Source organism: Vipera berus (assembly GCF_964194415.1).
Source record: "Vipera berus genome assembly, chromosome: 1".
Lineage (NCBI taxonomy): Eukaryota > Metazoa > Chordata > Lepidosauria > Squamata > Viperidae > Vipera > Vipera berus.
In genome coordinates this window covers 89119507-89133344 of record NC_138202.1, presented here as the reverse complement: position 1 = coordinate 89133344, position 13838 = coordinate 89119507, and the positions used below count along the sequence as shown (strand labels likewise).

Genomic DNA, 13838 nt, shown 5'->3' with positions numbered 1-13838 from the left:
ACCCACCGCCGCCACCACTACTTTTCAGTACATGAACCAATCTTTGCTAATAGAAAACCTTGGTTGTAAATGTTTATTCATGATAAATAGTACTGATGTCACCTCTTTGTGTTATAATGGAAATTCTGAAAAAAATAAATGCTGCAGGAACTAAAATGCCAGTGGAAAGTGCAATTAGGACAAGGGAATGAGCAGATGTTAAAATGACCAGCCTGTGGGCATATGCAATTTTCCTTGAAGCATTTTTGTCGGACTTCTTGCTCTCTTGCTAGTTCCATCTCATTATGGCACTGTTGAATAAGAATACATTCAAGATCTCTCTCTTTTTTTTTCACCCAGAATGTCACTAACCTTTCAAGTGTCCGCTTTTTGCCCATGCAAGCAGTAAAATTACAATTTACATCCCATTTGAATATCTAAGGTCAATTATTAATCAAGCTTCAGGTGTCAAAGTGATGCAATGAGTCATTGCAGTGCATATGGAACAGTTTAGGAAGCATAAATATGTATAGGCCCATTTGATCAGGGACAAACCATCTCATCTTCGGTATTCTCTTTTAAGTTCACAGCACGTGAACAGACTTACCGTACATCTATTTTAAATGGAGCAGCAATGTCCGTAACAATCACCCGTGCAAAAACAAACAAACTAGAAGTAGACATTTGCAATGCAATGCAAGTAGGTCATGCATTGCATTTTATGTTACTTCATTTTTTTCTCCAAATCATCCTATATCTTATAAAGTCATACTGAGATGGTGCTTTTCCAGGAGATATTATGTGATCTCAATATTCTGGCATAAGATTTCACAAGAATGCCAATATTTTGTGAGATGTAGCAAGGCGCCAACCATTTAAGTTTTTTTTAAAAAAAATAATAATTGGGTGAGATTCTTCAGTAGGGTCAAAATAAAATACTGATTTTTTTATAACTATTTTTTCATAATTTCATAATAATTATTTCTTTCCCCCTTTTTTTCTACAAGTTTAGTTCAATCCTTACAAATCATCAAAGGAAAGGGGAAGGAGAAGGAATGCTTTCCTCTCTCAAGAGTCATCATATTAGCATTATAGCTTCAAATCTAACCTCTGACAGTACATATAAATGATACCGGTAAAGGAGAATATTTGTAGCTCAGGGTTGAAATTAGGTTGAACATCATCAGCGCAGTGATGATGTTACCTCAACCAAGCTGAGACAGCCCCAAGGATGCCTCAAACATGAAAGACTCAAATTTAGGGAGACAAGATCTAAAAAAAGCTATGTCTACAGAACGTTCTCAGCAGCATGCCTTAATTGTTTCATGATAACGTGAGAACAAATGAAAGAACCTAAAATAAAATAAGATTAAAATGCTAATGCATTTTTTTAGTTAATTACACCCATTTCCCGAAGATAGCCATATTAGCAGTGCTCACTGGTGACTAATTGACCATACGTTAATCTTGCCTCATTTATAAAAAAAAATTGGGTTCAAATAATATCCTCTTGCCATTATGATTGGTCAAAGCAAATCCAAACAAGAGGTAAAACTCAAATAGTTGAGAAGGTCTTGATTGCAACTGCTAGAACCTGCCAGTCAGAAAACCACCTATCTAGCAGAAAACAAGTCATTGATAAGAATAATTGTATAATGCCTTTTCATAGCTATTGTAAAATTAAGAACTTTTTAAAATTTGTATTGCTCTCAGTCCATCTGAAATGGAATTATTAAAACGGTGACACTAACCGAAATATGCAGCACCAATGATGCTAAAATCATCTTCCGTTCTGCTCTGAATGAATTGGCCCCAATAAATTCTTTCTTTTTTTAGATATTCAGAACTCACCTGGAAACCTAAAACACTTATAAGCTCCCATAAAATACTTCTTAAAAAGAGGAGGAAATCTCATACTGTATGTAAAATATATGCTGGATTAGATATGAATTTTCCAAGTGTGGGAGTCCAGCCACTAAAAACGGTTCAGATTCCCAGCAACTCTATAATTGCATTCGTAAACTTAATTCACCAAAGTTAACATTGGAAGACATGTACTAAAATAAAGTTTAGCTATTTAGACAAGTTAAATTGTAAAATAAGCTGTGTGTTAAAAGAATCCGTTATTGTACTGCTAAAGAAATGGGGGGGGGAAGGAGAGTGAATGCAAAAATTACAGCAGGATTAGTTTGTTAAGTGTCCCTAGGAAGATATTTACACAATGCTGATTTAAAGAGTACTAGAGATAACACTGAGCAAAACATAATGCAGTTCTATATCAAGCAGCATGTGTGCAGGACAGATTTTTACTCTACAAGAGCACATCGCTGAGGAAGGCATGAATGTGGAGAAGTTTATTACATTGTTAATTTAGAGGAAATCTATGTAATAAAAAGAGTAGGCTTAAATTATGTATCATCTGGGAGAATATGGAGATGGAAGTTGGTTGCCGAATACAGTAAGCATACAGGGTGGAACTGAAGCATAGACATGAATAAATGAAACACACATTGAGCAAATGACTCGATATCGAACAGCAACTGAAACAAGGGTGTGTGATATTTAATTTTAATTTAATTTAATAATATTTCTATACCGCCCTTCTCCCGAAGGACTCAGGGCGGTGAACAGGGCAAGAATAAAAATACAGATTACAAAAGTTAAAACAAGATTAAATAAATGCCCATATACTGAAATACATCTTTAAAACCCAATAAAATAACAATAACAAACCCCCCCCCCCAATCCCCTCATCAGGCCAGGCCAGCTTGTTCAAAAATTCCCTTGGGTGTTTAATCTATTTATAGATAAACATGTAAAGAATGCTTTTGGTTACTATTAAAAGTGTGCTGGTTGGGAATGCAAAAGTACCATATGTGCAATTTTGTCTACAGATAATACTGTTTTGTTGCTTCAACGGCTTTGCAGTAAATACTAAATAGATTACAGAGGAATGAAATATTTGGATCCAAAGTAGAAAAGGCACTTCAGTTCTTTCACGAGCACCTTCACTAAGTCTGTTGGAAACCCCTCAAAGGAGACCTGCTTTTTTCTAATGTTAAAGGAGATGTAACTTTTCCTTAAGGGGTTGTGATGGCTCAGCGGTTAAAGATACTGAGCTTGTCAGCTGGAAAACTGACAGCCCGGGTTCAAGACCTGAGCACTGCACAACAGAGTGAGCTCCTATTACTTGGCCCAATTCCTGCCCACCTAGCAGTTTGAAAGCATGCAAATGCAAGTAGATAAATATATACCATTTCAGTGAGAAAGTAACAGTGTTCCGTGAGCCTCGACATGTAGTCATGCTGCCACGTGATATTGCTTGGGTTCAGGTAGAGGGTGTAAGAAATGATTTTTTTGTCAAGGAAAAAAGAAAGGCTGTATATAAAAACAAACTTTAATTATACTCGTTATTTGGGGATCAGAGTTGGCTATGTCTGTAGAAAAAGTAGGCTGAGCAGATAAAGTAGGTTGAAAGATAAAGTAGTGTGAATGTTTGTTGAAGCAAGGTTAGATAGGGTCAGGAATGGATGCATGACAAATGAATATGGATTGAATATAAAATGCATTGGGTGAGTTTATCATGTAGTAATAGTAGTAGAAGCAAAGATGGTTTGCAAGCGCAGAAAGGTATAGAGTAGCATAGCAAACAGTAAATGAGATTTGCTACCAACATATCTATCTCTGTGGTCGCTGGGAGTCAAAAATGACACGATGCACATAATCATCAATCAGCTCAAATAAGATTTAGATATATTTCTTTTCTTTTTCTTATCACATGCTTTTAATTTCTTTGGCATATTTTCTATGCTTGAATAACCTGCCCACCATAGAAAGGAATAACGTGATGGCTCTATCTATAAGCATATGAATGGCTCTCTTTTCAAATTCCACTAATAAATGTTTCTGTCTCTACTCCTGAATATAGAAATAGAGTCAAATATATCTCCTTCATGTCAAGATGTTTTTTAATCCTCTCTTTTTAGATATGATCTCATGGAGAATGTTGTTATCAGGTTAAATATTTTATATTTCATTGAACTGGATGAGGCTGTCGGCAGGCCCAGAGGAAGAGAGAGAGGCTTTTGGAGGAGTTGGTGGCGGCGGCAGCAGCAGCGTGCTCCAGGGGTGAAAAGAAGCAAGGCCTCTTTAAGGAAAAGGTGGAAGAGTCAGGATCAGAAAAAGGAAAGAAGGCGAGGTTGTCAGAATACAAGCTAACTTGAGGGCTAATCCACATGGAACCCCATTTCCATCTGTCCTGTTTGCCATCGTTCACTCCCTAGAGACTAAAATGGACAATGTGAAATTTGAGCGGGCCATGAACAAGGAGTATATATCGGACGTGGTGACCCTTTGAGAGCTGTATGCAACGAAATTTCATTTTGATGTATGCCGATTGGTGTACATTCAAAGTGACAATAAAGTTATCATCATCAACTTGCTGAAAAAAATAATCTACATTATGTTTCCATATTCTATGGAAAAATAATACAGAATTTTGATGATAACAAGAGCCTATTACAGAGATAGCTTTACAGATGTATTTATTTATTTATTTATTAATCTGACCAGAGACATCAGAGAAGCATTACCTCAGAAATATGTTACGGGGGGAGGGGGCAAAATGACTATCCTTCTTTCGATACCCCTTCCCTAACCTTTTTTTCCCCCTATCATTTTCCTGCAAGTGAAGGATCGGCTTTTTTTTTTGATCAACCCAGGTGTGACCAGCTTGTCACACAAAGCTTGATGTCATGGCTTTAATGACCCAGTGTTACCCAGATGGCTTTCATGCCTAAGCTTTGACTAGAAATTACAACCTCTTGGTTTCTGAGGTGCCAGAACCATTAGATCAAACTGGCTTTCACCCAATTTGCCTATCCATCCTTCTTTTCCTGTGCAGCCATGTAGAGATTTTACAGAAAGATGATCAAATCTAGCAGTACCCAGCTAAAAAAATACCCCAATGTCCACGAGCAGAACCTTTTTTTCCTTTTTTTTTCTCTTCAAGATGATGTCAGGGTTAGTATCCAGTTGGGGAATATGAAAACTGAAGGCTGTTGAGGGAGATCTGAAAGGAGGAGGATGGTTTGTCTAAGAGTTCAAGCTGTTGGAAGGGTTAGATGACTGATGTGCGTAATGGATTGGTAAGGATTGTGAGTGGGAGACTAAGGTTGAGAAGGCTCATTGGTGTCATAGGACTTCTGAAACCAGTTCAACCCTAAGATAGAAGATAGTTGAGCATTTGGAACAGTGGTGAGAATGAAGGTATCAGAGTCACTAGAATAAATATTGGACATTGTATGTGCATAGGGAGCCAGAGAGAGAGCCTTGAAGCAAATATTTAAAATTGTTATTTAAACAAAGAGAAAAAAAAGCATTCCTTAAGTCCTGGGAAGGAAGATAGCATTAAGAAGAGATGGCTTCTCCTCGACTTGTATAAATGTATAAAATGGAGGGAAGGAGAAACAAAATCAGATGTACAAGACTATGTCACTATAGTTTACCTCAATAAAGCATGGTCCTGGTCTTCTTCTGGTGTCTGTTTCCTGATCTGGTCTACCTCAAAGGACTGACAGGATAGTATCATCAATGGTTATAACCCATTCAACATCCATTCAACAGTAGCAAGATTGGTCTGGCAGTAAGCTGTGGAATGTGATAATCAGGGCTACCCACAGGTAGTGTTGCAGGAGGATAACACTCTGTTTTTTGTTGCAACCACATCTGAGTGAACTAATGACCTGTGAGCAATTCTAGGGAACTGATTTCTTTGGGGTTGGAGTTTTATCATGCGGTTGGCTCCAAATGGCAGGCCCTCTTACATCCTAAACTCTATAATGAGAGAAACCAGATTCCCAGTTGGGTTCAAAGATAAGGATGTGATGTAAGAATATACCGTAAATAGATGGGAGGTGGTGTGACTGCTTTGCCAGAGTATAATCCACTGACAACAAAACAGTGTGTGAGGTGTTGTACGTGATTAACCTACAACCATCTTGGAAGAACATGGAGCCTAGAAGATAGGGAGTGAAGCATATTACTATAATATCCTGGTTATATCAGACAATATGAGAAAGGAAAGGTAATCTTAGTGACAATCTCCTCTCCAACTTAGTGAACTGTGGCCATTTTTTTAGTACACCTAATCTTAGCATAATTTTAACAGTACTAGACTATGTCTATTCCTGATTTGGTGGTAGATGAGCAAGGCAGACCAGGTATCATTACCAAGACCTGGTTAGGCAGGTGTAGTGGTTGGTCAATCAATCTGTCTGTCTCTCTGTTTATCTATCTGATTTATCTAACTGTCCTGAGTCTTATATCAAGTAGAGTGGTTGTAAATGTTACATTCTTTGACATCTGCTCAGCCAAGACATCTGCATCAGGTTCAGGATCAAGGTTGATAGAATTGATCTATTATGAAATCTTAACTATGATCAGGTTTTCTGTTCCTGCAATCTACAGCCTCCATTGAGATACCTATTCACAATGTCCGATAGTCAGGCAATCTCTGGCTGGAGAAAATTGGGAAAGACAGCTGGGTGACCTTAGGCCAGTCACTCTCTTTTAGCCCAACTCATCTCACAGGGTTGTTGTTATGGGGAAAATAGGAGGAGGAAGGTGTGTTGAGTATGTTCACTTCCCTGAGTTATTTGTAAAAAAAAAATCAAAGGCAGGATAGAAATAAAATAAGTAACTGAAAAATAAAGAATCAAACACTACCGTTCATATGATAATTTTTTAAAAGTGAAGGAGAGATAGAAAATCACCTTAAATATTATGAAAAGTTTGGCCTGTGTGTGTGTCTCTCTGTGTGTGTGTGTGTATTTCTAGGAAAATATTAATATTAGTCACGCATAATTCATGCTAATATTTGCCACAGCATGGATGCAATAGAGGGGAAATAACTAAATTTACTCTCAGCCGTATCTGTGGAAGAATTTCTCTTACGATCTTGGCAGTAGAGTATACCAGATGAAACACATGTTTTAAAGGCATTAATTAACTGAACATCCATTACTACCTACAACATATCTATCACTGTTCCAGCCCTCATTTTAGGTAGTATTCTATTTAGTACTTAAAGGCTAAATTAAAACCAAGTAGTATCCCAAAATTTTGAAAAGTGTTTTCATGATTTCCTTCAGGACTACTGTGTTCAGTGGATTAAATAACTGGGAAGAATTTTCCATCAGAAAACATTTGGTTTACTTTATATTTATCCTTTTCTTAATATATTGTCTGAGTACCCAACTTGCTGATCTTATAATTCTGAAAACTTCATATATCCTATTAGCAAGGTTGCAAATTACTTCACTGGCACTCAGTGACACCAAAAAAAACCCAGGATCTATTATAATTAGGAAGCTCTACCTTTTGAAATGTTATCAGTTAGACATTGCAGAAGCTTTTCTATCCTGCAGGGGAAAAAATGTAATGCAAAACTCTATCAGGCATATGAATGTCAGAGGAGCTAAGTCATCTGATCTATCTATCTATCACAGTTATTTAAAAGCAGTTAATTACAGTCAGGACTTTAAGGATGGCAGAATTAAGTTCATTATCTTTCTTTCATTTTGTCTCATGCAGCCTTTCAAGCAGTGTTTATAACATTTCAGGAACTGTATGAGCCTAGCTTAAAGACTTTCGCTGCAGCATTCAAAATTGGAAAGATGAGAGAGGAACTGAACGAGCAGGGAGGAAGGACCGATGCTGAAGAACTGTGTCAAAGAAATTCTAGAGGGCAAGCAATTTTCTCTCAGTTCATGAAGCAGTTCAGGGTGTGCAGAGGTACAAACATAGCACTTGTGTGCAGCTTCTTAAGCAAAACATGATTTTCCCTCAGGAAAGGTACTGTTGCTTTAATGAGTGGTAGACAGGAACTAAATCCATGCCCCTATGAATTTCAAAACCTCTTCGTGCTTTTGAAGCCCAAGCACTACTCAGCCCTACACCCACACACACCGAGTACAAGATCTTGTCAGAAGAATAATGTGGTGAGGACTATGGACTTATCGAGTGAAACACGTTTTAATCAGTTTCACCTATCTGCCAGCAATTTCTCTCCCCTGATCTGGTAGAGAAATAGAACAAGAAGCAGGCTGCAGTTAAGTCGGAGATGGAAAGATTCCTCAACCATTACAGTGCAACCTTGTCACTAGAGCACAAAAAAAAACAATGCACTGATCAATTAACAAGGCAGAAATTGGTCCTTCCTGTATTAAAAGTGGTTATGCCATTCAATCAGTCATTAGCATCAGCGGCTCTATTGAATATGCCTGCTCTCAGTTTAGAAGTATTTAATATCAAAATAGGGTATAATGTTCTATTACTATTATTTCTATTATTCTTTCTCCAAAATCAACTGATTAATGGAATCTTTTGCTAAATGGAAATACACTGTTAGATCTAAGTTTTGGCCAAGAATATTACTGCCACAATTCTTGGGGTATCAGAATCATGAAGAGATAAAAAGCAGGGGAATCTTTACTGGAGGGGTTCCTTCAAAAAGATATGGCTTCAAAGATCCATGTATATTGGGTCTCCACAGCCACTTTATAAGTTGCATTATCTCATGTTCTACCATACCTTCATTTTTTACTTCATCAGATCTCAGGTTGAATCACCAGACAGATCTTTAAAATGGTATTCCTGTATATGTCCTATTAAAGAAATTTTTGGGAAAATATACATTTGTTAGGCTATAGCCATTTCCCCATACTAAAATGCATATGATCAAGTTACATGTGTCTGTTCACTTACTTATTGGGTTTATAACCTGCCCTAGTCAATATACTTCTGAGCAGTATATAACAGAAATAAACATAAACAAAAATATATCATTGCAAAAGAATGACCTATGTATAAAATGTCAATCAAATTGCGTAATTAAACAACCAAAAGAGGACTCTACACAACTGACCCAAATGCCAAGGGAAAAATCCAGGTCCTAACTGCTTTTCCAAAAGTAAAAAAAAGTAAAGGTGTCCCCAGCAGTTTTACCCTGCTAGTTGTGATCGACTTTAGGGGTAGTGCTCATTTCCATTTCTTAAGCCAAAGAGCCAGCATTGTCTGAAGAGTTTCTGCAGTCATCATGCTGCAGCACAAGTGGATGGCAAAACACAAAATGCTGTTACCTTTCCGCATCCTTATATATGGTCCCTATTCATCTACTTGCATTTGCATGCTTTTGAACAGTGAGGTTGCCAGAAGCTGGGACAAGTGACAGGAGCTCACTCCTTCTCACGGCACTTGAGTCTCCAACTGCCGAGCTATAGTCCTTTGGCTCTTTTTCCAAAGACAAGAATAATTGGGACCTGTCTTATAGTAGGAGGAAATGATCCTGGAGAATAGAGGCAGACTGCTTCCTAAGTTCCATATTTATTATAACAATGTTGTAAACATTATAGCAATGTTTTTAAAAGGGGGAAACTGGAGCAGGCTAATATTATGGGAGCATGAGAACCAACAGATATTCTTGGAAAAAAAGCTGGTCTATGCTTTCTTGGGCTTTCAAGATAACCTGCACTTTGAATCACATCTAGAAGTTTGATATGAGCTAATGCATACATAGGTGTAATGAGTGGCACACATAATGACTTGTGCTGCATTCTACATGGGTATAATGAACTATACCCATGATGACTTATGTTGTATTCCAAACCAACTGAAGCTGGCAGACAGTCTTCAAGGGCAGCTGTCAACCATTGCATAGATCTAGCCATAGCCATCTTCACTTTGCTCTTGGTTGCCACAGTAATGGGAGGGGAAAGAGGCATTCTCTTATCTTAGACACAACAAGAAGTATTCTGTGGGAACCAAGGTCACTCAATCTAACCTTTGGCGGGCACTCTAACGGAAGCTTCAGCCCACCAAAGCAGTTAACTGGGGATTGTGATTTATGACACATTGTAGGGATGGGAGGTTCAACTTGAAACTTTGTATCCAGGGGGTGGAAACCTCAGACTTGGTTTCACCTTTGTTCATGCTGATACTATATAGCCATTAAATGGGTTCTTTGAGGAAAGCAATTGCTTCAGAATTCTTATTTTTACTGGTCTCATCTGTCAGAACCATGACAGCAGCCCTCTGTGCTGCACATTATAGCAATCCAATCAGGAGGCAACTAAGGTTTGAATAACAATAAGCAAGACCTTCCAATCCAGGTACAGACACAATTAGCACACAACAGGCAATTGTGCAAAGGGCCCCTGGCCACAATTGCTACCTTATTATTGTGGTAGAATATACACTAAGAACACAAGCTCAGGATCAAGATTAAATTCTCTGGCTATGAGGCCAAGTCAGAATGTTCACAATACTTAAAGTAAGAAAAATTTAAAAATAAAAAAATAGAAATGTTAAGACTTGCTACACTTGTGAACATCTGAATATCATCATGGGCATGAAATTTTCCAAGTTAAAAGAGCAACAGCAGTAGAGGTTTCTTGTGAATGCTATCCACTGATATATTTGCAGCTTTTTTTGTATCAGAAGCTTACCAGGATCAGAGTTCTAATCAGACAACTTCACCTTCTTCTCTGACACTACAGTCAAAAAATCTAGCATACACATTGTATGCTAGATATTGTTTGTTTGCTTACTTTAAAGCAAAGCATATCTGCATTGTAAGAAACATCTTGTTTGTCTTGTTGAGCTGTTAGTATAAGAAAACAAATATGATTGAGCAATGAATGCACAGTGAGATGACTTCCATGAGTGAAACATAGCAATTGAAGGATAGCATTTGTATAAAAGAAAAGAAGCAACAGAAAGTGGGGAGATCAGTTGAACTGTATATTTAAAACATTCATTCCTGCTCAGAAATTTAAGTGAACATTAATGTAGAGAACACCTGGGTTAAAATAAGTAGAGAAAGAAATAAAATCAATGCTTCTTCTGGAGCCTTCATCTCAGATCACCAAGAAGATATAGATGATGCCTTCCAAACACAAGTGTCAGATCTTTCAAAGAAGTATAAAGTTTCAGTGGCGTTTTATTATGCTAATATCAGCTGGAAAATAAACTCTCTCTGCCATGGTCTTTCCTGGAAATTCTTGACAGCCATTGTTTTGCTGACAGCTTAGTCCTTTGGAGAGCAAAGAAGGCTTCAAAGGTGCCTTAAGAATAACAGTTGGGAAGATTCAGCTGAGGAAGCAAAAATTGTTGGAACTCTGGGGGGGGAAGCGGAGGCAGCCACGTTATGATAGAGTTCTGTCTCGTGATGGAAAGAAAAACTCAACATTGCAAAATATACCTCCAGTTCTTCAAAAAGAAAAGAAAAAACCACCCAGATAAAGACTTCCTTTCATACTTTCCTTTTCTTTTAGCTGGTTTTCTCAGACTAGTTTGCAAAACACTGGTCAAGTGACTGGATTTAGCTACTTCTCCCACTTAGAGTTATTTAACCTTATACATGATTGGGCCTGTTTTGAATTATATTTAACTCTTTGGGGTTCAATGACATTAATTAAACACTTTTTGGTATCCCCTTAGTACACTAATCCAAATAACCAATTACATATGTTGTGGAATACGAACTGTAGATATTCTATTATTTATACTGTACAGTTATGTTTGTGTAGTAGGGTTAAACTCAAACCATCATTTTCCATATGAACTAGTGATCTTTGACAAGCATATTCAAAAGAAGCACATATCATAATTTTCTATTATAATAAGCCGTTAAAGCATTCTAATGTAAAAAAGATATTTCTAATATTTTGCCAATAAAAACTTAGTGCACCTGGTGTGTCATATAAACTAAATCAATTTCTACACTGTTCAAGAAATAAATATCAGTCAGAATGTTCAACAATTAGCCATTCTTTTATTCAGGCAAATAACCTCCATATAATTATAACTTGGATATATACATAAATAAATTCTGGGTTTGAAGAATTAGCCATTTCTGTTATGATACCTGTCAATAAAAATGTGTAAAAGAAGACATACTTCTATGTTTGTTTCTTAAAATAGTTATCCTGGATAGTCAAAACAGTTGAAAATTGATAACCTTTGAATAATAACACAGGATGTATATCAGGAATTTCTCCCTGCAAATCTTTTTTCTCTTTTTTTAACCAATACTTTTATTAAAGATTATACTTTACAGATCCTAGAGATCTTTTTCTCATTTCATTATGCCAGCTCAAATAAACGTTCAGGCAACAACTTTAAATATTAAATATTTTTAAGCAAACAACTGCTAAGTTTTCAAAATAAGAACAAAACCTAATGTACTAAAAGTATGCTTTCACATATAAAAAAGTACCTGCTCAAAGGTATTAAGAGAAAAAGTCTTCAGTTAACATTACTTAGGTCTAGGTTCCATACTCTTTCTCCACTTCTATACAAGCCTCATGTTATTATTTACAAATAAATGTTACAATGTCAAGTATATGATTTGCTTTCTATCTAAGAAAAAAGTAGAGCTACAGTATTCAGATTTGGCTTCTTACAAAGTATAAAAAAGGATTTAGGCGTGTCTTCATTCTTTTCCATTCTTTTCTTTTCTTTTCAAATGTCTTGTTTGAAAATGAATTTAAAGAGTATTTTAAGGCACTTACTACATGAAAAGAAATTAGAAGCTACAATTATACCTTCAGATATTAGATGCATGCTGAGAGAAGCCTTCTTCAGAAAAAAATAGACTATACTGTACAGTGCATTGCACTTCAACTGATATCTAGAGAATGATGCAATACATTAATACCTTTTCACCACTCCAAAATTAGCAACTAGAGGTTTGCTACTTAATTATCATGCCATTTTCTCTTTTCACTCAGATATTCAATTGACATTTTGGAGCATATAAAACTCCATTTCAAATTTTATCCAGCAGTACTAAGTTTTATGTTGAGGGAGCAGGCATTACTCGCGGGAGATGGCAGGGAGGGAAAACTCATGAAGAATAGCTTACCTATTGCAGTCCACATGAAGCAGGAGGTGGGATGCACTGAGGGACAATGCAATTTTATGCCACTGTCCATCTGCTAGCCGATACGGAAATACTTCTGTTCTTGTCTTTCCGTTAAATCTGTAGTGATACCTTATTTCATCTCTCAGGCCGCTGCTTTCCAGTTCAAAGTAACTGCATTTAAAACAAAGAGAATCAATTCCATTCTGAGGATAATATATAATACATGATATGCTTATAAGATTATGCACGATGTGTTATAAGATTCAATGCAAACTGCTGTAATTAAAAAATTCCTTGAAATAATAATTGAAAAACTATGCCAATGCTGTCAGTTTCAATCAAACTCCACAGTAGAGGTGATCCGTTGTGTATTATCATCTCAGATAATGCTGTGTCAAATTCAGTTTAGCAATTCCTTAAAACTTTCCATCTCATATGAAAAGATTGTTTTTCTACTTTGTTCCTCTGGTGTTTGACCACTTATTTTTAGTTCAGGTGGTCCTTGACTTACAACAGTTCATTTAGAGACTGTTACAATAGCACTGGAAAAAATGACTTATGACCGTTTTTCACACTTATGACCATTGAAGCATCCCCAGGGTCATGTGATCCAAGTTCAGATGCTTAGCAACTGGTTGATATTTATGACCGTTGCAGTGTCCTGGGGTCAAGTGATCCCCTTTTGCCACCTTCTCACAAGCAAAGTCAATGGGGAAGCCAGATTCACTTAACAATTATGTTATTAACTTAACTGCAGTGATTCACTTAACAACTGTGGTCACAAAATGGGGCAAAATTCACTTAACAATTGTCCCACTCACTTAGTAACAGAAATTGTGGTGACTCAATTGTGGTGATAAGTTCAGGACTACCTGTAATTATCATCTCAGATAATGCTGTGTCAAAATCAGCCTAGCAATTGCTTAATTGCTCA

General features: G+C 36.8%; 1 protein-coding gene across 1 annotated transcript in view; it reads right to left on the bottom strand.

Annotated features, from left to right (window-relative positions):
* NELL1 (neural EGFL like 1) overlaps window positions 1-13838 on the bottom strand; it is a gene marked incomplete at both ends in the record, with an annotated part of 595597 nt that overhangs the window by 425933 nt on the left and 155826 nt on the right. Inside the window, one exon of the mRNA XM_081332330.1 lies at window positions 12905-13075. Within this exon, the coding sequence (XP_081188456.1) occupies window positions 12905-13075 (171 nt within the window). The remainder of the gene's footprint in view (window positions 1-12904; window positions 13076-13838) is intronic.